The sequence below is a fragment of the Grammomys surdaster genome, unplaced genomic scaffold (assembly GCF_004785775.1).
Source record: "Grammomys surdaster isolate TR1022 unplaced genomic scaffold, NIH_TR_1.0 63, whole genome shotgun sequence".
NCBI lineage: Eukaryota > Metazoa > Chordata > Mammalia > Rodentia > Muridae > Grammomys > Grammomys surdaster.
Genome location: NW_021604565.1, coordinates 4,994,149 through 5,021,411, shown reverse-complemented (window position 1 = coordinate 5,021,411; position 27,263 = coordinate 4,994,149). Strand labels below are relative to the sequence as shown.

Here is a 27,263-nt window from a genome sequence, read left to right as displayed (position 1 = left end):
CTTTCCGGGTCCCCGGGCGCCCCCAGCCCAGCCCAGCCCGGCCCAGCCCGCCCCCTCCCCCGGCCGGCCCCCACCCTCTCCCCCTCCAGCGGTTAAAGCTACCCCGGTGCATTGTGGGCGCACGGTCCGTTGTTCATTTGCCATTCGACCTCCGCCAGGGCCTGGTCGGACGGAAACGCTCCGCCGGCTTTATTGTCGGCTCGCTATGTGGCGGAGCCTGGCGGCTTAGCGCGCCTCTCGCGTCCGCGTCTCGGCAGCCGGCGGCGGCGGCGCGACTCCCCGAGGACGGAGATCTGTTGGCGGGCCGGTGTGTGCGCACAGCGCTGAAGCGGGGCAGCGGAGGAGCGCCCGCACTCCTCCTCAACTTCGAAGGCCGCACGCGCCCCGGCTCGCCGCTCCGCTGCCCGCCCACCTCTCCTCGCGGGACGCTGCCCGGAGCGCGGCGGGGCGGGGGTGGAGAGGACGCGGCTGGGACAGCAGCAGCAGCAGACGCGTGCGGCGGCCCGGGAGCGGGAGCGAGCGCGAGCCGGCGAGAGGGTGAGGCCGGGCCGGCGGGAGCGCAGCGCAGCGCCGCGCCGGGGGCGGGGGCGGGGGTGAGACGTTGGGGGAGCCGCGGCGAGCGCGCGGGACGCGGCCGGAGCCCGGGCGCGAGCCGAGGCACCGGGCGGCGGCGGCGGCGGCGGCGCGCGCCATGTCGTTCAGTGAAATGAACCGCAGGACGCTGGCGTTCCGAGGAGGCGGGTTGGTCACCGGCGGCGGCGGCCCCACGAACAATAACGCTAGCGGGGAGGCCTCTTCTTGGCCTCCGCAGCCGCAGCCGCGACTGCCTGCGCTGCCCGCGCCGCAGCAGCCCAATGGGCGCGGGGCCGACGAGGAAATGGAATTGGAGGGCCTGGAGCCCCAAGACTCGGAGGCCTCCGCCGGGGCGGCCGCCGCCGAAGACGCCAAGGAGTTGCTGCTGTTCCCTCAGGACACGGGCGGCCCCGCCTCGCTGGGCGGCGGCGCGGGGGGCCCACTGCTAGCGGAAAGGAACCGTCGGACTCTGGCCTTCCGCGGGGGAGGCGGCGGGGGTCTCGGCAACAATGGCAGCAGCCGCGGCCGCCCGGAGACCTCGGCGTGGCCCCTCAGGCATTTCAATGGGCGAGGGCCGGCGGCCGTGGATCCGGAGCAGGACGCGCTGGAGGGGAAGGAGTTGGTGCAGGACGGGGCGTCCCTGAGCTACAGCACCGAGGAGGAGGGGGCGAGCCCGGGCGATGGCAGTGGGGCGGAAGGCGGCAGCTGCAGCAGCAGCAGGCGGTCGGGAGGCGATGGCGGGGACGAAGCGGAGGGCAGCGGTGTGGGAGCTGGCGAAGGAGAGACTGTCCAGCACTTCCCGCTCGCGAGGCCCAAGTCCCTCATGCAGAAGCTCCAGTGCTCCTTCCAGGCCTCTTGGCTCAAGGACTTCCCTTGGTTGCGGTACTCCAAGGATACTGGCCTTATGTTTTGCGGCTGGTGCCAAAAGACCCCCGAGGATGGGGGCAGCGTGGACCTTCCCCAGGTGGGGCATGATGAGCTTTCGCGAGGGACCCGCAACTACAAGAAAACCCTGCTCCTGAGGCACCACGTCTCCACCGAACACAAACTCCTCGAAGCCAACGCCCAGGTACTGTAGATCCAGCACTTTTCTTCAGATCTTTTGGGAAAACATTTATCAGTGGGAAAGACTAAAACTAAAGCAAAGAAAGGGGTAAAAAATTAAAATCCTCCGGGGGAAGGCGTCGTTCTGATCGCGAGAGGTTCGGGGGAGCTTATGCGTAGGGGTTTGGGAAGCCTGGAAACAAAGTTTTCCAAAGTTGTGGATGTATTGGGGGAGGGAGTGGAACGACAGTTTTGTTTTGTTTTTTTTTAATGATAGCGCTGGGTTTATTTTATTTCTCATGAGTTAGGGTTTGCCTGTGAGATTGAATCCGATAGAGAGGTTGGGAGAGGTTGGGGATTTTAAGCATAGACTGACTTTCAGTCAAAATTATTTTAAGTCAGCGGAGGTTTTTAGAACAGTCCACTGCCTTGTGTTCGTGGACACTAAAGTGCTAGAAGTAGTTTGAAGACTGGATTAAACAGTTTCCTTACGCTTTGGTGCTAGTGGCTGCCCACTCTCACAAAACTCTCACCAGGTCGAGGTAATGTGAAATATGAGAGGCGTATGCAAATGTGCAGGAAGTTCGCTGAATAACACGAATACGTTTCCGATGTCCATCTCTGTTAAACTTCTTGAACCTTATACAAGCTCTTTTTTCGTAAAATCATTGTACATTTTAGCTATTTACTTCTATTGATATATTTCTCTTCTGAGAATCTCCGTATTACCCCTTTCAGAAACATGGTCGTTAATAGCTTATATGAAGGGTGTTAATCTTAGCTTTGGAAATGTTGGGCTTCATTTGCTCACTGACCAACCGTGAGTCCCTAGTTACAAAACAAGCCTACCTATGAGTTTTAATTCCTTTCTAAAAGTCCTACTCCAAAGGCAGGAGCCTAACCATTTTGATAACCCTTTTCAAGTCAAATAGATGTTGGTCAGTCCTCCTTTTTATGACTCAGACAGCCTGTGGTGGTGGGTGGAATTCATTCTTTTGTATTGCTGGCCAGTCATTGATTTTAGAAAGGAGACTCTGGTCTCAGTGCCTCACTGTGGTGTTTATGGAGCCGGCCTGCTGCTCAGCACACTTAGACTGTAGTTTATTAGTCACACAAGTGACCCGGCTTAGCAGAAGCTTTAGGTTTTAAAAGTGAGGGGTTATTTTGTTTGATTGGTTTTCTTTTCCCCCCAGAAGGCAGGGAAATGGAGCTTGTTTGGGTTGATTTTTGCAAATTTGCCTAAATCTTAGAAGGTCCCTCCCCACTTCTATCCTCTCTAGGGTCTCTGGCTATCTTGGAACTCTTACTATTATATAGACCAGGCTGGTTTTAAACACTCAGACCTGCCTGCCTCTGCCTCCTGAGTTCTGGGATTAAAGGTGCGTGCTACCACACCTTATGAAGGTCACTTATTTTTAGGATATAAAGCCTAGAAAAATTTAGTAAATTGCCTTAAACCCTGGATGACAACCTGAGGCTAGTGCTTATAAAGAGTTTTGTAATGGGAAAAAATGAGTTTTGAGCAAACCCAGGTCCAGATTTCAGCCTTTGGCATCACTACCTTTGAAGTTTGTCCTGAAAATTTGATATGCCTGACATTTTGTTTTGTTTTGTTTTTAAGTGTATCAGACTCATTTACATTGTTCTGGAAAGTAAACTTGTTTTCCTTTTACAAAAGAGGCAGTTCAGTCATTAAAGGGTTAAGGCATTTCAGTCATTAAGAGTTAAGTAATAGATACCTGAAAGTATTTAGTAAGATGATAGAAGCTGTGGCTTGTGAAAATGGAAAGCTGAATTTTCCAAGTATTGGTATGTAAATATTTAGAATTTTTTTAAAAATTGGAATGAGTTTTAAAATCTAGTATTTAGAATATTCTGTTTTATAGGCAAACATAAGTGGGACTAAAAATTAGCTGCCCAGTGATCCCTAACTCAGAGGAGGAGATTAGTTGGATAATCTTAGGGCCGACCTAGTAAGAGTATATCCTGCAGGCATGTACCTGGGTATCCAGAGTTCAATCCTAGGTAAAAACTTTTTTTAAACTTGACTCTGAACTACCCCTTCCCAATTCCTGATGACATTGTCTTTTCTTGTGATCCTAGGAGCCATCCCACTTTGTTTTAAGACTTGTGTTAGATCCTGACGTTAAGGGGTTATGTATTGGTTTCCTTGACTGAAGTTTTAGGTGTTCCCACTTCTCACCGTTTCTCTTCATTTGTGACTAACAATGTTAGTGTGAGGAATAGCTTATGACTCCAAGGAGCACCTGAGCAATCTTTTCCTTGTTCGTAGTGACAGGTTCCTAGCATGAGTTGGGGGGGGGGGGCGTTGTTGTTGCCCTGTAGCCTTTGCTTACCTTTAGGAGGCAGTGTACAACACATTCACATTCTTGGCTCCAGGTCTTGGGTCCTAATCCTCTAACCATTATTTTTTTATCATGCTTATTTTATAATAGATTACTTTTAGAAAAAGATTAAGATACAGTCTTGTAGTCCTGGTTGGCCTCAAACATGCTCTGGTCCTCTTACCTGTTCTCAAATGTTTGGGCTATAAGCATGCCCACCACACCCAGCTGAAAGTGTTAATAGTGTTGGGTAGCTGATCTGGGATCCTACCCTGGATAGGCCAGTGCTCTCACTGCCAAGCGTCATCCCCCACGCCCAAGATTTGTTTATTTCCTGGTCCCTCTTTCATCAATGTCAGCATTTACATTTTTTATCTTCTTGCAACAGGATCTTGTGTGGCATGGGTTGACCTCAGAGTGTCTTTGTGTCATCAACTTTGAAGCCACACTTTCCAAGACTGAGGCCCATAAGCCTGGGCATTTTGAGTTTTTCTCACTGTAATTGTAATTCAATTTCACAGAGTGTCCTGTATTGGCTTCCTCATTTTAAGTGAGTGAGGTGGAAGCTGAAGAGAGTGCTTGTTGCTATTGAGAAGGTGAGGTTTGCTTGTCACCATGTAGTAGTGCACAGCTCTCCCTAACTGCAGTTGCCAGGGCATCCAGCAGGCACAAATGTGATGCATGTGTGTGTGTTCATACATAGAGAGCATTTTAGCTTATGCCTGTAGTCCAGGACTGGAAAGTGGCAACATGAGATCAGTAGTTCAAGGTCATCTTCAGATACCTGAGACACAGTGGTAAAGTAACATGCTGTATGTGAGCTCTGAAACTCAGGCAAGAGTTGAGTTCGACCTAGGCTTGGTGTCACATTCTCTTGATCCCAGTGCTACCTAAAGCTAAAGGCAGCAGGAGCTCAGATACAGAACAGACATCAGCCGGGATTTACTCCTTCCTTTTCTCACACTTTCTTTCCTTTGAGACAGGGTCTCACTGTGGTTCAGACTGACGTTGAATTAATTCATGATCACTCTGCCTCTACCTCCAGAGTTCCAAGACTATCAATATGAAGAAGTCCACACCACTGTGCTTTCTTAATGTTTTTCCTTCCTTCCTTCCTTCCTTCCTTCCTTCCTTCCTTCCTTCCTTCCTTCCTTCCTCCCTTGTTTTCCTTCCTCCGGCCCCCAGGGTTTCTCTATGTAGCCCTGGCTGTCCTGGAATTCCGTACACCAGGCTGACCTCAGATCTGCCTCCTGTGTGCTGAGATTAAAGGTGTGTGTCAACATATCCAGTTTTCATTCATTTTGGTTTTTCCACAGAGGGAAGGATCAAATCCAAGGTCTCACTTATGCCAGGCAATCACTCTGCTACTGATCTGCACCTGAAAGCCTCCTTTTTCTATTAAAAGACCTTTTGTTATGTCATAAATTTTTAATTTCCCTTTTTATTATGTGTAGGTGTGTGTGTTGTGTATAGTGGGTCTGTACACTTGAGTTGCAGGTGCCTGAGGAAGCCAGAGAAGCATGGGATCCTGGGGCCTGTGAGTCAGTCACCTGATGTGGCCAGTCAGAATGAAGGGCCAACACTTGGGGAACAGCAAGTGCTGAGCCATCTTTTCAGTCTCTGTCATGTTACTTTTTTTTTTTTTTTCTTGGTTTTTCGAGACAGGGTTTCTCTATGTAGCCTTGGCTGTCCTGGAACTCACTCTGTAGACCAGGCTGGCCTCGAACTCAGAAATCCGCCAGATGCCGGGCTGTGGTGGCGCACGCCTTTAATCCCAGAACTTGGGAGACAGAGGCAGGCAGTATTTTACTGTGCTTTATATATAGCCTGGATTAGTATCCAACAGAAGACCTGTACCTTGGTCTTGTAAGTGATAGGACTTCAAGCTTGTGCAGTGCTGGGTAGTTTTTGTTCCTTAGTGTTTTGAGATAGGGTCTCTTTATATATATATAGCCCTGACTGCTCTGAAATTCATAGATGAGCCTGGCCTTGAACTTCCAGAGATCTATCTCTCTGCCTCTCTTTCTCAGGAGGCATTCCTGGGGTTTACATGTGCTGGTTTTTTCAGAGTTAATACGTTGTTATTAGTACATTACTAAAGTTTAAAGCTAAGGCCTCTCACAAGCTGGTGAGAGCTTTACTATTGACCTGTATCTTTAGTACCCCCACCCCCTTTTTACACAGAGGCATTGTTTGTACCCCTGACAGGTCTTCCTCTGCTTCCTGGTGCTGGAATTAAAGGTTGTGTGCTAGTACCACCTGGCTTTTTCTCCCACCTTTTAAGACAGGATCTTATCAGGTATTGCCTAGGCTGATCTGGAACTCTTACCCTGGAAGCCCTGGTAGGCCTTAACATTTGTTAAGTGTCCTGGTTTAGTCTCCTGAGTTGCTGGAACTACAGACGTGTTCTGTGCCCAGGAGCACTTTGTATAAAAGTCCTTTCTTCTTTTCTTCCTCTTATTTTGTTTTGGTGGTGACCAAAAGCAAACAAAACAAACAACAAAACTTGAGTACTTTCTTAACATTGATTTTCTTTTTTGGAAATAGGTTTTTGCATGATTTCCCAGGCTTGTTGGAGCCCAACCCTCTGGTCATCCTCTGCCTCTGCTCCCTGTTAATTGGAAGTCAGAGTGTGTCAATGCACTTGGAGGATTCAATGTCTTCTTTTTAATCAGAGCTTAGTTGTTAAGGACTGCCCTCAAGAAGTTGTGCTTTGGTGGTGATGGTGGTGGAGTTGTTTGGGGTTTTGTTGTTTTTAAGACATGGTTTCTCATGACCTCTTATGATTATTTTAAGACGTGAGCGTGTGCGTGTGCTTGTGTGTGTAGACTGGAGGGCTTAAGTTGTGGGGCTTCTAAGGTAACATTAGCTGTCAGCTTGGTGATCCCACTTCAAACTGTCCCTCTATTGCTGGGACTAAAGACACATCACCATGCCTAGGGAAGAACTTTGTAGGAAGCTTTTTGATCCTAGGGCTCTGTACATGCTAGCTAGTTGAGTGCCACTGGCCAACATCCACTGTGGGAGGAATCTTAAATGCTTGTAAGAGATGACCCTCCATTAGAAAGTAAGGCATTTGTTTGGTGCTGGAGATCTGTATCCTCAGAGTCAATTTCAAGAATTATCTCATTCAGAATTTGGCCATTTGGCCCAGAAGGATTTTTAAATTGCTTTAATTATAGTGATTACCACTGTAGCTTGGTTCAGACCACTTTCTACCCAATTGTGAAATTCTCAGAGCCCAAATCACTCATTCTGTCAACTCTCTGCAGTCTGCTAACATGCACCCAAATTATTATTATTGTAAGTTTAGTTAACCTTTCCAGAAATTAAACATGAATTCAACCCAGTGATGTGATTGAAATTACTAGTTGGACTCGGTTGATGTCAGGTGGAGGAGAGAGGTGAGGCAGGTCTGCCAGCCCTGGCTTTGGAAATAGGAAGTCCCAAAGGTTAGTTGGTGTTTACTCTGGCTTGCTTGGCTAGTTTTTAACAACTTAGAAAGAATCCTGAAAGTCTTTTGTGTTATGTTCTGTGTGTACATTTGTGACGTGTATACAAGTGTGAGAGCATGTATGCTATGCAGTGTGTGAATGGACACAAATGGTTAACATCAAGTAGGGAAGAATCAAATGTATATGTATTCCTCTTTAGAAACACCAGCATAATGCATATGTGGGTTTAGAATTTGAGGAGAAAACTTGTAATACAGATCTATATTCGAGGCTGGGTGCTGGTGGCATGGCAGCATTTGGGAGGCAGAGGCAGTCTGTCTCTTGAGTTTGAGGCCAGTCTGGTGGTCTACAGAGCAAGTTCCAGGACAGCCAGGGCTACACACACACACATATACGCGCGCTCGCGAGCGCTCGCACGCGCGCGCACACACACACAAAACCAAGGATTATAATCACTTGAAATTCAGCTCCACATTAGAACTTATGGTGGATGTGATATTGTATGACTCAAATCCTCTACCACATAGGCAGAGGTAGGCTAATCTTTGAGTTGGTCTGCATAGTAGATTACAGGCCAGCTAGGGCTATGTAGTGAGACCCTGCCTTAAAGAAAAACAACAGAAGTAGAATTTCTAGGGCCATAAAAGAGAATATCATCAGCACACAGGGCACTATAATAGACTGATAGACTGCAGAGAGCTGTGTCTACTTGTTTTTAAATCTACTATTAAATGTGTTAACACCAGTAGAAGATGTGGTTATATTTGCTATGACCTTTTGTCCTCACATTCTAGAAATTAAATTTGATTTTTAAATTTAGAAGCAGAAATTTTCTCTCTACTCTTCCTAGTGAGTTCTTGAAATAAAAACAGTACTGATTTTTATATACTCTAGGTTCACATACCGGTATTTGTTGAAAATGTCTTTTCTGCTGATTATTATCGACAAAATTATGGTAGTAAGAAAGGAAAAAGTGTTTTTTTACACTAAGTATTTTTCTATTGTTGCTAATGCATTGATAAGCTATGGTCAAGTTTGTATTACTTCCAACTAGGGTTAGCTTTACTCCTTCACCTCAGAGGGGGACTTGCCTAGTGGTTTACAAGTTGGAGTATAGTTCTCTAAGATGGAATGATAAAAGACAGTAACTCTTGGTCTCTCCCATGTCTCATCACTTAGGTTACACTAACAGAATGTTATCTCAGGCTTGGTCTCATGGCCCAGTCACACCGTCTCTCCTAGTGTTAAGGTCTTTCCTTCCTCTAAACACCGTCACGTCACACTTTCCCCCTTTGTAAATAAGACATCGTGTAATGTATAGTTAAGGCCTGGCAGGCCTTCAATTCGTTCGTTCTTCTTATGACTTTACAGTTTTTTTGTGTGTATCTGTCTGCATGTACCACACGCATGCCTCATAAGCTGAGTCGAGAAGAGGGTGTCTCCTGGAACTGGAGTTATAGACCATTGAGACATGATAGGGATACTAGGAACTCAACCTAGTTCTTCTCTGCAAGAGCAGCAAATGCTCTTCACTTCTGAGCTATCTCTCCAGCCCCTGTCACTGCTGATTTTGAGCTAATGGTCTTTTTGTCTCCACCACCCCAGTGACTGAGTTGCAGGTGCATATCATTGAGCCTGGTTTTATGCAGTGCTATGGATCAAGCACAGGACACAGGACTTTATGCATGCCAGACAAGCACTCTACCAATTAAGCTACTAGGCCCAAACTATTGACAGTAGGTTCCCAGCTAGTCACAGCATTTGTCTTCATTCTCTGGTATTAACTCCTCGTCACATTGCTGCCGTAGTTCTACAAGTCATCTATAACAGTGGCTCTTGTCCTTTTTGAAAGATAGCTTTTATTTATTTGTGTGGCACTAGGAATTGAGCCTTGGGTTATCATAGGCAAACATTCCAGCTCTTTTAATTACCTTTCCATTTAAAAGACAGGGTCGTGTCAGGCATAGTGGCATATGCCTTTAGTCCCAGCTCTTAGGCAGAGTTCCAGGATAGCCAGAGCTGCACCGAGAAACCAAAGCTGACAGGACTTGAACTTGAGATCCTCCTGCTTTAGCTTCCCTGTCATTGCCACCATCGTAAGCCTTTGTCATCAGGCTCAGCTCTAGTATTTAATTTATTGTGGTCCTTCTATATATAGCGCAGAATGGCCTTGACCTTGTTGCTCTGTTCATATCCTAGGTGTTAGGATTACAAGCATGTGTCACTGTAAGTGGAAGTGCTGCTTGTGTGTAAATCTGATGGAAGTGAGGGCTGTTTGTTTACTTGTAGGAAATGTGTTAAGTGTTTATTTGTGCTTTATGGGCACTGGGGGACACCTTGCAGTTCTTTTACGAATCTAGACTTTTAAGGATACTACAGACTATCTTGGCTATTTTTTTAAAATAGTATCTCATTTGTTTACAATGTTTAGCCTCCTACCCTATTAATCTCTTATCTTCAAAGCATCTCTGTCCCCACAGGGAAACTGGAATAGACACCAGCTATTAGATAACATAGACCTAAATCATTTAACATTTTATCTCTAATACAAAGATTTGTTATGGCTTTATTTTGAAGGGCTTTTTTTCTTTAAAAATACTTATGTGTATACATGTTTTGCCTGCATTTATGTATATGAACAACATGTATGCTTGGTACCCAAAGAGGCCAGAAAGAGAGGGTGTTGAATACCCTGGGTCTGGAATTATAGAAATACATAGTGAGACCCCCATCCAAGAAGGGAAAGTAGAATCCACAGGTGGAGGTGGTTATATCTAATTATCGCAGCCACCGTGAAGCTGCATCACTGGGTCCTACATTTTCTGAAGTGGTTCCACCAAATTATGTTGCATTTGTCACACAAGATGTCCTTATTTTTAAAAATTACTTAGTGAAAAGCCTACCCACAACATACCCATACTATACAAATCAAACACTATGTAACCACCATTTTTTTCTTATTACAGCTATAGAATAACACCAATATCTGCTATTACAAATACCACCAGTAATTCCTTTCTCACAACTTACTGAAGGACTGAGCTATATATAACAGCTAAAAGCCCTTTACCAAGCCGGAGAGATGGCTCAATATGGTTTGGAACATTTGCTGCTCTTACAGGGGTGAGGGTGGGGAACCCAGAGTCACCTTCCCAGCACTTACACATTGGCTCAATTGTATATTCCAGACTGGCCTCCAAAATGAACTTCCTGCCTTGGCTTTCCAAAGTCTATGATTACAGGTCTCCATATCATACTGCTTGTTATTTAAACTTTAGGTGGTTGTTTACTTTTAAATGCTAATTCACTGCTTCCACAGACCCTTCATAGAAGTGCTGCCATATTTTGAAAGATGTTCTTCCCTTTTACTGCAATGCTCATGCCTTTTTACTGCAATATCTACAAGTAGAACTCAGAACCAAACAAATGAACCTGCTTGTTAGCTAGGTATAAAGTATGCACAACAAAGTTTAAAGCTAGGTCTGTACCTAGTTTCCTACTGTCTGTGAAGAGCTTTAGCAAGGTAATGAATTTTATTCAGATGGTCTGTTTTTAAAAGGACCCAGGTTTTATCAGGTCAGTGTGATTGGTTCTTTTCATAGAAAGTTATGTTATAATTTTATGGGCATTTTTTAGGATTGTCATTCTGCATTTTCATAAGTCTTATGCTAAATATCTTGAAATTTTGTATCATGGCTTATATATCAATAGCCTCTAGAACTGGGGTAGTTCTCATGCGTATTCTTTGCCAGGGAGAGGGGAAAGGGAAAGGAAGGGAGAGACACAATGAAGCAAAAGCATTTCCCTCCCTTCCCACTGTCTTACCGAGCTGCCTCTGCCTTAGGAGTGCTATTCTATCATGCAGGCTCCAGCTAGCCCCTAATTTTTTTGAAGCTTCACTTTCTTTCAAAGCAGAAAGTTAAGACTTACACTAATGGACAGATATGTTTCACCTATTTTATTATTTACTGCTAGAGTTTTTGAAGATGATTATTTTAGTAGAGAAAATGACTACTGTAGAGCATGGAGCATTCTGGTCTGATACGATGGGCTTGGGAGGTTTGCCACAGTAGAATGGCTTCATAAGACTTAAGCACTAAGACTAGTGGAAGGTGAGGCTGCCAAAGATGCACTGCAACTCGGTTTCTCCTGTATTCCACAGCCTTCAGTCTAGAGCAGGTTTCCAGGTGCTCCACACTGTTCATAGTCCTGAAGCACCAGTGAGTACTAGAATACTAAGTTTGTGCTGTTGCTGTTTTTCTTACCTGACTGTTAACAACGGAAAGAGTACAGAAATACTGCAGAGCAGTATTGAAAGTGGTGGGGAGAGAAAGCTCCGCCTGTTGGGTTTACCTGTCTAGTTACTGAATGAAGACAAGTTGTTAATTAAAACGAATTGTAATAATATTACTGCCATTTAAGGCCTCAGGGAGAGTGAGTTGCCAAAAGACACATTCTGAAATTAGATTATACTCTTATTTATAGCATGTACATTTTTTAAAAGATTAATTGTATTATTTGGGGTGGGGGTGTAGTTGCTTTGAAACCAGAAGATGGTACTAGATCCCCTGGAAATGGAGTTAACAGATGGTACGGAACTGACCCTACTCCTGTAAGAGCAGCTAGTTCTCTTAGCCATTAAGTCATCTCCTGCCACCTCTCATGTTTTTTTCTGCAGTGCTGGGGATTGAACCCAGAGGGCACCCCTCCCCCACCCACCATTTAGGCTGACTTCAAACACTATTTAGTTGAGGATGGCCTTGGACTTGATTTCTCTCAGCTTTACCAGTAGTGTGATTACAGGTGGAAGCCATAATTACAGGTGGAAGCTTAATTATATAGAAACCTTATCTAAAGTGATGCTAAATAGAATTATAATGGATACTTGTATTTATACTCAATGAAAAGCAAAATGTATATACATTAAAGCCTCTTCAATTCAGGAATTTTTAATCACCTTACAGATGAGGTAGTATTTGTGGCTGTAAAGAGAAGGCATTTTAAAAGTTGACTAGAAAGAAAACTAACAGGATATGCTCATGGTGGGGAGAAGTTTCCACTAGTTTAGATTTAATTAACCTCATTGATCTAAACGGTCCTATTACAGTGTTTGCCTGGACTTTAAATTCACCTTTCTGATAGTGTTAGAAGAGGTGATAAGCCTATTTACTATGGTATTTAAGTGTAGTGAGAAGAGGCATCTGCTTTCCTGGCTGGTAGAGCAGACTGATTTGATTTCAAATAAATGATAATTTCTTAAGAAAATAATTGTTAATTTTATTTTAAATTTTAAAATTTATATTCTTAGCTTATGTGAATATCTTGCCCTCCCTTCTTCTCGACCTCTTCTTCCCTCCTTTTCTCCCTCCCCCCTCTTCCACCTCTCTCACATTCATTCATTCATTCTGAGTTGCACCAGACTTGGTTTATTTCTTTTGGGTTTAATATGGTATATATTTTTATCTCAAAATGTATATTCATAAATTGATATGCTTGAGTATGATTTATTTGACATTTGTTTTCCTTGAACTTTGAAATGTAATAAAATTTAATGTTAATGTTCCCTCCAATTACAGGAGTCAGAAATACCACCAGAGGAGGGATACTGTGACTTTAATAGTAGGCCAAATGAGAACTCTTATTGCTATCAACTTCTTCGACAACTAAATGAACAGAGAAAGAAAGATATTCTTTGTGATGTCAGCATTGTGGTGAGTGGGAAAATCTTTAAAGCTCATAAGAACATCCTGGTTGCAGGCAGCCGTTTCTTTAAGACTTTATATTGTGTTTCAAACAAAGAAAGCCCTAACCAAAACAATACTACCCACTTAGATATTGCTGCAGTTCAAGGTTTTTCAGTCATCTTGGACTTCCTGTATTCTGGGAACCTGGTGCTCTCAAGCCAAAATGCCATTGAAGTGATGACAGTGGCCAGCTACCTTCAAATGAGTGAAGTTGTTCAAACTTGTAGAAATTTCATTAAAGATGCCTTAAATATAAGCATTAAATCAGAAGCTCCAGAGTCTGTAGTTGTGGACTATAATAATAGGAAACCAGCTAGTAGGGATGGCCTGGCTTCATCAAGGGATCAAAAAATTGCCAGCTTCTGGGCGACACGGAATCTTACCAATTTGGCAAGTAATATAAAAATTGAAAATGATGGTTGTAATGTCGGCGAGGGCCAAATAGAAAACTACCAGATGAATGACAGTAACTGGGTCCAGGATGGTTCTCCTGAATTGGCTGACAATGACTCTCAAGGTAAAACAAAAGTGTTTATTTGGAATAACATGACCTCTCAAGAGACTGGCAAAGCAAGGAGGAAAAACCAAACTACAAAGAGATTTGTTTATAATATACCACCAAATAGTATAGAGACAAAGGCAGAAGACTGCTCGGTGATCCAGCCGCCTGTTGACTATCCAGAAGAAAAGAAGGCCCTACTCATCAAGGAAGAGCCAGGTAAGTATTCACAGGTTTCATTCTATTTGTACTTGTTGATGTTTACTTTTTTTTTAATGGGGAGTTTTTAATTATTAAAGTAATAGAACTAGAGATACTTGAATTTTGGGTCTTTGTGTGTATATGTCAGTTTAAGTTTTAGATTGGGTAGTAACTGAAGTACCGTCTCCCAAAAGCATCATTAATAACTATGTAACATGCTTTTTGACTTAGGATAAGGTTAAATCTCTGTAAACACCATAAGATCAAGCTGTCTTTAAGTCAGAAATGTTCTTAATATCCTTAGCTCACTGATTATCAGTTTGGCAATTCAATCAAAAAGAGCTTTCGTATAATAAGTGATAAATTAATAGGTAAATTTATTAGATGCTAACCAAAAGTAAATAAAGTAGTTTTAGGGATTTGCTTTTTGTTTCATAATTTGGAAAAATTTTAAATGGAGCCCTCCAATCCCATCAGTATTACTAAGGAGTGTGGCTCCTGTTTGGCAGCCTCTGCTCTATTTTATGATAGATGGCATTCAGTTGTAGAGTGTAATTAATCACTTTGTCTCTTGAAATTCAGATGTAGGATCTAGCTAACATTTTTTATTTAAACATTTATTGCTACAGAAGTTTGCGAATTCCAAGATGGCTCTGTTTAGTGTGACTCTGCCTATCACAGGTCTCCTGTGATATCACAGACAGGTCTTTCTTACTGTCACCTGACTGTCATTGTCCTTTGAACAGCTTGAGAGGAAGGACTGTAAGCCTGGTTTCTTGGTGGGATTATTTCTTTGGAATTGTGGTTTTTCTTTCCAGGCCATGGAGACCTTTATTTTCAGTATATTCCTAAGACAGTGTATATACTTACTCTTAGCATATCATATCATATTGGTGGTAAAGAACTTTTAATAAACAGTGAAGGACTGCTAAAGATTACAAAGAGTAGACATTTACCTTATTTTAAACTGATTGTTCCTTACTTTGAAACATCATCTGAGGGATTTGACACTCCCTATCCATATTTTAGGTTTGTGCACCATTAGTTTTGTAATTTAATGCTTGTTTACCTCAAAACATGCTTAAGTTGGGTACACTTACACTTCAGCATTTTCAAGACAGAGGTTACCACATACTATTGGAATGACATAACAATAATATTGACCCATGTTGGATACTTTGAAAAGTCTTAGCAATTATTTTAGCAAGCATCTTCTCACCATCTATACCAATGCACCAGGTCTATCAAAAATTGTGGATAGTTTAATTATCTCATCCTAAAAGAAAATTTAATACTTTTACATCATTGGTTGCACTTTGGTATCTGAACTTGCTTACATTTACAAATTAGGTTTCATCATGATAATAAGCTGCATATCAACTGACACTTTTATAATTTGATTAATGTCTCTAAAGAAAAGAGGCAGAAAAATGAGTCTTTCCCACCTAAACAGTATGCAAGGTACAGGAAAATAAGTGGTCAAGCCAGTGTTTGTGGAATTCACGTATAGCTAGCTCATATAGTCCGGCCTTGCTGGTGGGCAGCCCTCCCTGTGAGTTAGAGGTGACTGCATTTTGTGATTGCTCACAAGGCAATTTCAGCAGCCTGTTACTGTTTTCAAACTACTGTTATCAAAACTGCCTAGAATGGAGAATAAGAATGGACATCTTTTACTTGCTTCAGTTTTAATCATACTAGATGAAATCTAAGATCTGAAATTTAGTTACTAATTTATTTTTCAATATTGGTTAAAATGTCGATCAGACCTTGTGGATACTAGGCAAGAGCTTTGCTAGTAAGGTATGCACTTAATCCTTACATTTTTATTTATTTTAAAAAATTCTGACACAGAGTTTTGTATTTTGTTTGTGTATAGCGTAGGAAGATTTTGAACTTGGATGCCCCTGCCTCAGCTTCTGAAGCATTTTGGTATGGTAACTCATAGGGTGCCACAACAACCTGCTTTCTTATTACATTTTCTTTGTTTTGCATGTGCACATATGCAAAGTTACTGCAGTGCACATTTGGAACTCAGGACAGTTTATAGGAGCTCACCTTCTGCTTGATGGATCCATGGGGACCAGCTCAGGACAGCAGATATGGCAGTGAGCGACTTTACACACTCAGCCATCTCACTAACCCTGGCCTCATAGTTGTAATTGGTATCTTGTATACTTAACTTGCCTTCTGGTGAAATTGCAGATAAGTTGGTATTTAGAAAGCAGTTTTGAGGAATCTACGTGCCTTTTTTTGGGAATCCTAATAAAGCATGTATCTGAAATAATTAGTGATTCTAGTTACAGGTAACTTTTAAGTAGTTATATGCTAACTAGCATTTCTGTTCTCCTATACTTATGGTGATAGTTCTCGTTCATTATTACTTTGGGCATTGCAAAATTCTGAAATGCATTCTAAATGTTACACATTCTTAAGAAATTAACACATTTGTTTATTTGTATGTAGATGTGTTTTGCAATTTATGGAGAACTGATTCTAGCCTTCCATGTAGTTCGCAGGGACTGAACTCAGGCCATGTCTTTACCCACTGAGAGAGCTCATTTGCCATTAAAGTGATAGTTTATGATGAGTAGACATGTTTGAGATCTCTCACTACTTTGACCTTGTTATAAGTTTGTATATGAACTGTTGAAAGTATAGTCTTAACCATGGGATTTACCTTGTTTGAGATGTAGGTTTAGGTGTAGCTCTGTTACTTAAAGAATTCCCAGTGTACCGCGTGTGATCTCTCTAATGGAAAGGAAGAAATCAACTAGTTCATGTTTTCTTAAATTTCTTAAACTATTCCTATTTTGTCATGGAAATATTTCTATTGTTGACAGAGTCTGGTCATGTACCTCATAGTGCTTGCTTTAAAAATTGGGCCATGAATTCTTACTGAGCACACATTTTAAAATACTTTTAAAAGAGATAGCAACTATAAGTTGTCTGCTATCTTTTTTTTTCCTTCATGACTTTTGCTCTTGAGATTTTTTTGTTGTGGTTGTTGTTGTTGTTTTTTTATTTTTGAAAATTATCTCAGCTGGTTTTGAACCAATGTTCTTGCCTCTGCCCCCCAAGTGCAAGCTTGGCCTATAGGTCTTTGCCACGTACTCTTATTGCTCTTACTAAAATGCTTAATAAATTGTGAGCATTTTAAATTAAAAAGACTAATTTTTTGTGTGTTTTGCCTGCATGTATGGCTGTTGATTATGTGCATGGTTGGTGCCCTTGGGTCTAGAAGAGAGCCCTGTGAGGGTGCTGGGGGTTGAGTCCACGCCTAGAAGATCAGCCAGTGCCTAACCACTGAGCCGCTTCTGCTGTTTGGAATATCTATATGGGTATGTGTAGACAGTGTGCCCATCTACCTTTTAGTTTTGTTTTTAATATGGTGGGTCTTGTTTGCTTGGCTCCTGCTTTGCCCAATATGCTGGCCAGGAAGTGTCGGGGGTCTGCCTGTCTCTACCCACTATTGGTTTATAAATGTAAATCATGTCCCTGTGCTTACAAGGCAAATACTTTAGTAACTGAGTTAATCACTGTCTAACCACAGTAGTTTGAAAATGTTTATTCTCAAAGCTGTACTCTTTGAAAAATGTTGTAGTATAACAAATGATACTTTCCTAAGAAATTCCCTTTTCACATCAAAAGAAATCTAGAAAAAAAATTGTAAATCTCAAGATAACAAGCACATTGTAGATGTTAAGATTAAGGGTCATTTATCCAAAACCAGTTCCTAAGTAACACTCGATGATACATTGGGTGTGTAGGAGTTATGAGAAAGGTTACAGTGTGGGGAGATGCTCAGGAGAGGGAGAGGAAGCCTGGGAGAGAAGGCAGTGAGGGTTGACAGCAGTGAGGGCACAGTGGCAAGACACTGGAGTGAGGGGTCAGGAAGACGGACGAGGACAGGGAGAGCTGAGGTATGCTCAGTCTGAGACTGTAATTCATTGTGATCTTTGTTTTATGACTTGGGCAACAGAGGTTTTCAAGTAGACATTTGATCTCTTTTAATTAGATTTGAGTTACAGAGTGTACTGAGGAAACTAGTTAAGGACATATTTGTTGGCAGAAATGTCTTTGAATGGTGAGGGAAAAAACTATGAAGTCTAGCATAAGCAAGGGCAGTTGAGTCTGTCACTTGAATCCGTCGTGAGTTTGAAGGAAAAGGGAGCTACAGTCACTAGCATTTACATTTGTGTTGTAAATGAAGTTACCGAATGGGAAAGAGAAAAAGATACCTATGCCTGTTTATGAAGAAAGGTGGTTTTTAGTTCTGCAATTATCTGCAGGCATTTTCATATGCTATACGTTATGAATGATATGTTTATATGAAAATGAAATTTGTGTAGGTCATTTGTATGAGTTTCACCTATTTTGATATTTTTCTGCCGTCAGCTCACATCTCATTTTTTTCAAGAGTATTGGGATCCTAAAGCTGGGCTAAACCTGCACTGCACTCGCAAATGTCGGGGACCTTCCCACAGACAGTGCTCTTGCCTCAGCTCCAGATCCCTAGGCATGCGTGCTGTGACATTGATACTAAGATTAACTCTGATTTGATGGTAGTACCTTGTCTCATAGTGTTCTATAACTCAGTATTTTGTTTAATTAGATCATTTCACTTACAGTTTGACACTGCAGTTTTGTGGTAAATATTTTTAAGACAGTTTTATAAAATGTCCAGACTGGTCTTGGACTTGGGCATCTTCCCACCAAGTTTCCTTATTAGCTGGGAACGTGTGCCATGTTAATTGTGTATGTGTGTGTGGGGGACATGGTGGTAGTGGGGTTTGCTCATTTGGGGATAAGATTATTATCTCCTTAGAGGTAGATTTTGGGTCCAGGTTTGGGGGGTAGATGCTAAGCTGTATCACAGGATACCCCTTCACCACCTTTGTGTGTGTGTGTGTGTGTGTGTTGGGGGGGGTCAGTTTGAAGGAGGAAACAGCAACTTATGTAGCTTAGTTGGCCTCAACTTGATTCTTAGACTCAGTGTTGCAGGATATTTGATCACACTGTGAAGCCTGAGATTCTGTTATTTACTGGAAAAACCTGTTTTTAGTTGTAGTGTGGCTCAGTCCTAGCCCACACCTTTAATCCAAGAGCTTTCTGCTTAAATATTGTAAAGAAAGTCAACCATAGGTCAAGAGCCATTTGACAGGAAGTGAACGTAGGATTATTAACCAAAAAAAAACCAAAAACCAAAAAAAAAAACCCAGCACCATAAGAGGACTCCTGACAGATGGCACAGGCAGTAGGGGGAGGGACATTCAGTTTGAGGTTGAGGTAGGTGTTTTGAGAGGAGCATTCCTGATAAAAAAGGTGGCTGAGGAAGAAGGTCAGCTTTCTCTGCCTCGCTGAGCTAGCAGGCTTTGATCCAAGCATCTGGCTCCTGCATCTTCATTTGTAAAATCAATCGATTTTTTGTTAAAGCAACACCCCAGCCCTCAAACTATCTGATTCATAAATATGTACTTAGCATTCCTGCTGAAAAATAGGTCTTCAAAAAAAGTCATGTTAGGGTTTTGGGTTTGTTTGTTTGTTTTTTGCCAAGTTGAAAAGACATAGAAATTTTACCAGGGATGGGGGATTTCTAGGATTATGTGGACTATCCTGAAAGTCAAATATGTTAAGAGTTTATTCTCTAATCTTAATTTTAGAGAAAATGATGACCTAGAGTTAACCTTTTTTTTTGTTTTGTTTGTTAAATGCATCTGGGTGTTTTGCCTACATGTGTATCTGTATAACTTGCTTGCCTGGTGCACATGGAAGTTTGGATGCCAGATCCCCTAGATTGGAGTTTCAGACAGTTTTGAGCCACTATGTGGACACTGGGAATCAAATGTAGGTCCTTTCATAAGTAGAGAAATCAGTGTTCTTAACTTTCCAGCCTAAGAGATACTGTTACCCCGAACAAGACTAATGCCTGGTAGAGCAGCATGCTTGGTGAGAGCCTATTATCAGCTGGAAAACTGGTGTTGGAGTGAAGAACAAATGAAGTACTTGGTTCCCTCAAGAGTTATTCCTTAGTAACTATACCACAGTATGCTTTTGGTTTTGAAGGGAAACAAGGCACCTGATTTTGGATGAGGAATTTTCTACCTAGTATCTGTAGGATTAAGCTCACACTTGGATATCCACTTTTCTGCAGTGATGGGCATTGAATCCAGGGCCTCATGCATGGTAGGCAGGTGTTCTCCACTCCACTAATCCCCAGCCTCACAAAAATAAAATTGATAATACTTTAGGATAGGAGATAGAAAGTGCCTCATTTAAAGAACTAGTTGATACCTAGGTCATGAGTGAGGCCAGCCTAGTCAGTGACCCCAAAAAGAACCAAAAAGCCAGCTGGAAGGGGAAAACATGTAGCAAATCACTGCAGTAGAATAGTTCGGGAATAGAACAAGCATGTATTACAAACCATCTTGACAGAATTATGATACAAGGTTGTCTGAACCTTTAAGACTGATGGCTTCCAGAAGGGCATGATGGGACAGCTGGTGGTTCTAGCTATTGGTACAGCAGCTCTGTGTGCTCGGGGCCAGCCAGGACTACTTCCAGAGACCCTGTCTCCAAACAAAACAAAACATAATGACCTTCCTTCCCTAGACATTGAGAAAAATTATAGTTTGAATGTTTTAAATTATATGTATTTTTATGATTAGTACAATATACTTATAGGAAAACAACCACTACACTCTGGGTAAATATTTTCAGTTTGTGGATGTTTTAATGTAATTATTAGGGTTTTAATGTAATTATTAGGGTTGCAAAGGTCAAAGTATTCTACCTAGTGTTTAATAATACTTTAAACACCTTATTTGTTATGCATTCTATAATAGATACTGGGAAAATAGTGTAGACCCTGCTCTCAAAGAGTTTGTGAAGAGTAAGGTACTTGAACTTCCTGTTACTCATGTCCCACTGTTTCATCCTGTAGAGAAAACAGATACTAACATTCTGAAAGAGTGTGTGTGTGTGTGTGTGTGTGTGTGTGTGTGTGTGTGTGGTGGGGAGGGGGAGGTGCAATCAGGCCTGAGGAGGATATTGTATCTCCTGCTCTATCATTTCCCACCTTGAGATCCAGGATCTGTCACTGAACCTTGCTAGCAATCCCAAGTGATCTCTCTGTGCTTGAACAGTACTGAGTTACAGGATCATCGATGAAGTAGGTGCTAGAATTCCACAAACTCAGATCAGTCTTCCTGTCTCCATTTCCTAAGTGTTAGGATTGCTGGCATGAGTCTGCTCTCTTGAATACTCAAACCTGAAGTTCTAGAATCTTATTTCTCTCTGTTCATATGTCAGTATCTGTAACATCTGTAGTATAGTGACTTCTGGTAGCATTTAAAGAGGTTCGGTTTCTTATTGTTTCTCGTATCTTATAGTTGTGACTATAAGAAACTTCTGAAAAGCATCCCTCACTCTTTTATTCCCAATATAAACCATACTTTTTTTCCACTTGCCCTGTTAACTTTCCAAGTATTATCCTAAGAGCATTCTAGATACGTTGTGAGTGGAATAACTCAACCATTTTTGTTTCCAGCCAAAGCACCAGATCTATATCGTCTTATTTATTAAATTTCTGTACTTTGAAACAAGTGGAATAATAAAATTATTAGCATTAAGCACCATTTATTTGAACATTTTCACACACAAAAAAAGTCCTCACAGAAAGTTAATTTTCAGCTTTTAGTTAGAATTATTTAGCTGGCTTAGTTGGCTTATTACAATAAAGGATACTGCCAACTCGCTAACCTTTTTGGTGAAGACCCCATTAGTGCTGGTATATGGTCTCTTAAAAACCAATACGTTAAGAGAGCAGAATGACCTGTTAGGGGATTCAGTACCAGGTAGAAGCAAGCCTGCCCTTTTAATCATTTAACACTATACTTCTCAGGTGTGTTAGACTCAGTGCTCTAGACTAAATGTTACTTTGTACCCTGTGTTTCCTCTGCTGCCATCGGAAGATGACCTAGCTTCTTCCTACAAAATGAATTCTCCCACCAAGCGTTGTGCTACACTTTACTGTCTCCCGTCAGCCCTCAGCTTGGGGTGCTAAGAACTAGCTGCCTTCCGCCTGCCATTTCTCTCCTTGTCTCCTCTCGCCCTCTGCCTGCAAAAGGCAGGCATTGGGCAGCAAATGCACAGCCTGTAGCTTAGGATTGCTTTGTCGCTGGTCTCTGCATCTCCTCTTAGATTGCTCTTATTCATTCATGACAGCATGAAGTATGGAGTTCTTACCATTACCCTTCTACCACTGGTTTATATCACTGGTTCATACTCACGTGATACTGCTGGTTCCTTAGTATTAAGTGAGTTGGACTTTTATTTTATAATTGTACACCGGAATGTGCTCTATTAAATTACATTGTAGTAGTTTATTTACACATTGTAAATACGTTTTCAGTTAAATGTCTACTTTACAGAGAAGTTTTTGTTTGTATTTTTTATTTACTTTAGGGGATACAGAATAGTCAAGGATGATCATGCCAAAGATGTTTTGAACCAAGTTCACAGGAGAGATTTTGTTTGTTTATTTTTTGTTTGCTTTTTTTTTTTTTTGGTTTTTGGTTTTTGGTTTTTGGAGACAGGGTTTCTCTGTGTAGCCCTGGCTGTCCTGGAACTCACTCTGTAGACCAGGCTGGCCTCGAACTCAGAAATCCGCCTGCCTCTGCCTCCCAAGTGCTGGGATTCACCACCGCCCGGCAAGAGGAGAGATTTTAGAATTGTTTTCAGATACTCAGTTGAGTAGAGTAGGGATTTAGTGCAGTGGACATTATCCAAGGATTAGAAGCAGGAACCTGAATAGTGATCAGGCTAAACTAAATAGCTATAATACACCATTGAAAAATTAAAGATTGGTGTTTCAGAAAGGTGTTTATTATAAGTGCAGACTATATTTGGCAAGCAAGGCGATAAGAACTCATTAGTATGAGAGGAGTGAATGAGGTCAGAGATCTTGATAACAGTGAAACAGTGGCTTTAATAGAAATACTGCCTCTCCTGGGTCTGTCCAGTAGATCAAATCAACTCTTAACCAATAAACAACAACAGTAATAACTGCTTTTATTACATCTCTACCTGGAATTTTAACTAGGTCTAGTTTTGAACTAATAAGAGAACAACTCCAATCTGCTTTTTTAGCACTCGTAGTTCATATTACACTCAGTAACAGTTGATTGGCAGTAGCATTTGGTTATTCAACTAAACTTCCTATATCAGATCTTTAATATGATGAATATAAATGATAGCTAGTTTAACAAAACTAGGATCAGTACCTGAGACACCTCAGTTCCTCAAAGACCATTCCTAACCAGTTGTACATGGTTTTGTGGTTGAAAGCTGTTTTCATCATGGGTTAAAAATTCAAATTATGCTAAAAAGATGGCTTAGTAACCAAGAGCTCTGGCTTCTCCTCAGGACCCAGGTTTGATTCCTAGCACCCACATAGTGGCCCACAACCACCCACATGTCACACACACACATTCTGGCAAAACATTGATATACAAAATAAGTAAATCTTCACTGTTTTAGGTGTATTTGTCTGTCACAATGATAAGGGTGGTGTTAACAGTGCTTACCTAGGGTGTTTACAATGCTCAGTACTCTGGGTTCAGTCCACAGCAGCACACACAACATTTCAAATAATTTTTTTAATTAAAATTATTTTTATATATTAGCACAGTTTTCACAATTATCACCAAGTCAGAAGTATCATGGCTGATGAGATGACTCGTAAAACACTCTGCTACACAGGCCTGGCATCCTGAGTTAAGTCCTGGAACCCATACTGGAAGGGCAGACTGGACTCTGCCATCTCATACTCTTGCATACCTGTGGTGCACACAGTACTACATTTGTTTAGCACAAAGTTAGGGCATTGAGTTTAGATATTAGGAAAACCAAAGATGATGAATAAAAGTATGTTCTGGTTGTCACCTGGAGTTTACATGCTCAGCGTGTGGTGGGTACCCAGTACTGGGAGAAAGTACTGTTCTTGGGTGGATGGCTCTGGTGCAGTTTGTGAATAAACTCATTGTGTCATTTTCAGATTTGGATGGTGCACTACTCTCAGGACCTGATGGTGATAGGACCGTGAATACAAACTTATTGGCGGAAGCCTGCAGTGGTCAAGATGCAGGAGATGCTGGTAGGTACAGTGAGATTTTTGGCAAGAATGCATCTGAGAGGTTCTGAATATTGTAGAGTGCTGGTGAATCTACTGTAGATGCTTGGCTATTTGTATGTAAATGCTTCAAATTAGAGACTGGTCTGAGGTTAGTTAGGCTGGGATGACTTTAGGAACTTGGTAAAGTTGGTATTTTTGGTGTTGTTTGGGGTGGTACCTGACACAGCCTTTGGGGGCACATATGCAAAGATAATCATTAAAATGTAAAAACTCAATTTCAGAAAAATGTTGATAAAATTTAAACAGTGATTTAAACCAGTTTTACTTTGGGGAAACCTTGAGGCAAAAATTACATGACCATTGTAAATAGATTGATAGAATTGACCAGAAATCTATTTTATAGCCCATAAAAAATAAATCTCCATAAAGGTTTTTTATTACTACATTGTGTGTGTGTGTGTGCGTGCCTGCCTGCCTGCCTGCCTACCTTACCAAAAAGGAAGAGTATCTGGCTCAGTGGTTAAGAGCAATGGCTGCTCTTCCAGAGGTCCTGAGTTCAATTCCCAGCAACCACATGGTGGCTCACAACCATCTGTAATTCCCTCTTCTGGTGTGTCTGAAGACAGTGACAGTGTATTTAAATATATAAAAATAAATAAATAAATAAATCTTTTAAAAATACTATTTATTTTATCTGTACATGTTCTGGCACTGAGATCAGATACATCTGGGAATTGGTACCCTGTGGGTACCAGTGACCCCAATCAGATGATTAGGCTTGGCAGCAAGTGGTTTTACATTGAGTCATCCCACTGGCTGCTTGCATATTAATGGTGTATGCAGGAAAGCATGGAATTTGAAGTTTTTAAAATCTAATTCTTGCATTGTCAGTTTATTAGTTTTAAATATATCCCATACATATATCATGTATATACATACATATACTATATATATGTAGTGAGTACTGTTTGAGTTTATTAACAGATTTTAATACGGTTTCTGAGGTCAGTTAAGTATTTTGAACAAATAGCAGGTACATGCTGGCTTTCTTAAATACATTTATTCAGCAGATAAGTAAAGGGCATGTGTATTTTGGACATAAGAAGCACAATGTCCTGCTGTCTGATGTCCTGTTAGAAACAAATCTGTTACTTAATTCCTTGAGGTATATGGATCATAAAGCCCCAACTCAGGTTAGAAGTGAGAAGGTATACACCACTACCCGGCTCCTAAAGATCCTTTTTAAACTTTCTTCTATATATTCTTTTACCAAAGAAAATCTTACATTTATTCTAATTTTTAAGGGAACAATATCTCTAGCAAATGAGTAAAATTTTTATTTATGAAATCCAGGAGTCTATGGGAAGAAAATTTTACTACAGATAGCACCCTTTCTCAGAAGCACTAGATGTGTTATAGAGGATGGAGTCTTTCAGAGTTTGCGTATTTTCATGGCCTTTACTGATAGAAGGAAGAAACAGCAGTCAAGGTTGGCATCTCTCATCGAAAAACTGTAAAATGCTCCAAAATCAAGTTTTTGAGCAGCAACATGATATTCTTAAAACAAAGCAAAACAAAACCTACTCTTAGATTTGTGAGCACTTGATTATGGATTTTTAGATTTAGAGATATTCTACCTGCATTACTATATGAGTAAGTTCTGCAAATGCCTATATTGGAAAGGAATGTTGCAGGCAAGTCAGAGTTAAAAAGTGCCTTGCAGTGGGAGTGTATTTGCTACCATGGATAAAACCATACAGAGGTTCTTATTGTTGGAACAGAGCAGCCCAAAGGAGCAGTTGGAAAGAAGGGTTTTACCAGGCTAGTTTTGGTTTGGTTATAGAAAGTGCAGACTTATCACTGTGAGTTAGATGGGTAGCCCTTCCTTGCAGCCTGACAGGCTTTGAATTAGCTTGGTTTTGGTTTAGCTTGGTGGTTTTCAAAAAACCACCAGTTTTTTGAAAACAGGGTCTTACTCTTCCTAGTCTGACTTTATCTCCACCTCCCAGTATTGGGATTTTATTGTTTTTTTTTAAAAAAAAAATCTGTGCGAGGTGTTGTGGTACATATAGGTGGGTGGTAAGGCAGGGGGGTCCCAAGTTAAAGGTCATTCTCAGCTACATAGCAAGTTCAAGGCCAGCCTGGACTGCATAAGGCCATGTCCCAAATCGGGGAAAAAATGGAATTGCTGTGACTGAGTACAAACTAGGAAACAATTTGGCAGCCAATAAGAAAGAACCCACACACTAGAATAGAATTGATGGTTGATTGGATCAAGTGGCAAAAAGTAAAAATATATGTATATATCTATGTAGATATGTCTGTATATATCTATATATCCTTATACAAAAAAGAATCTTTGACCCAATAAATGATATATAAATTTTAAATAGGGTTGAGGTAATTCCCAACTATGTGTTCTCCTGTTTTTTGTTATTATGGACTAGGCTTTTGTTGCTGTTTTCTTTATATCCCTAGAGTATGGGAATTGAGTCTAGGGACTTGTTTAGGTTTTGGAGGGAAGACAGAATGAGAAGGAATTGGGTAATTTTTTGAGACTAGGCCTTTCTTGTGGCCCATAGCTGACTCTGAATTCAACCTCTCAAGTGCTAGGATACAGGTATGAGCCAGCATGTGCAGCTTTATTTAGTTTATATTATATTATTAAGATAGCCTATCATTGTTCTCTGGCTCTAATTAGAGTTTTTCCCAGCCATTACTTCATAATCACTTTTCAATTGTACTAGGAGCATCACATGATTTCAAGTATAGTTTGATGCCTGGCACTTCAAGTGACTTCAAGTATGAGGTGCTTCCAAGTACTTCGAATGACTTCAAATTCAGAGTGCTGCCGGACGCTTCAAATGAGTTCAAGTATGGATTATTGCCAGAATCTTGGCCCACACAAGGAACGTGGGAAAATGGCAAGTATCAACTAAGCAACTACAGAATTCTAAAATCCCATAGACATAGTATTGATATGTGGTTTCTCTTTTTAATCTTATTAATCAGTATATTTTTTTCCCTTTAAGGTAACTCATCTCTAATCATGATGAACAAGTTAAAATGCCCTCACTGTAGCTATGTAGCCAAATACAGACGAACACTAAAACGGCACATGCTCATTCATTCTGGAGTCAGATCATTTAAGTGTGAAACTTGTGGGAAGATGTTTACTAGAAGAGAACACGTAAAAAGACATTCCCTGGTAAGTGACTTGAAACTCACCGATCATGGAGAACTTTTATGCCAGGGATATTTTAAAGCATT

General features: G+C 41.4%; 1 protein-coding gene across 2 annotated transcripts in view; it reads left to right on the top strand.

Moving 5' to 3' along the window:
• The first annotated feature begins 691 nt into the window (after positions 1 to 691).
• Positions 692 to 27,263, top strand: part of Zbtb10 (zinc finger and BTB domain containing 10) — a 31,384-nt gene continuing 4,812 nt past the window's right edge. Inside the window, exons 1-6 of one of the 2 annotated variants that reach the window (XM_028766203.1) lie at positions 692 to 1,642; positions 12,994 to 13,879; positions 23,916 to 24,014; positions 26,741 to 26,785; positions 26,840 to 26,917; positions 27,026 to 27,201. In XM_028766203.1, the coding sequence (XP_028622036.1) occupies positions 692 to 1,642; positions 12,994 to 13,879; positions 23,916 to 24,014; positions 26,741 to 26,785; positions 26,840 to 26,917; positions 27,026 to 27,201 (2,235 nt within the window). Of the gene's footprint in view, positions 1,643 to 12,993; positions 13,880 to 23,915; positions 24,015 to 26,740; positions 26,918 to 27,025; positions 27,202 to 27,263 lie in introns of both variants that reach the window. The other variant, XM_028766193.1, reaches the window with a different exon arrangement.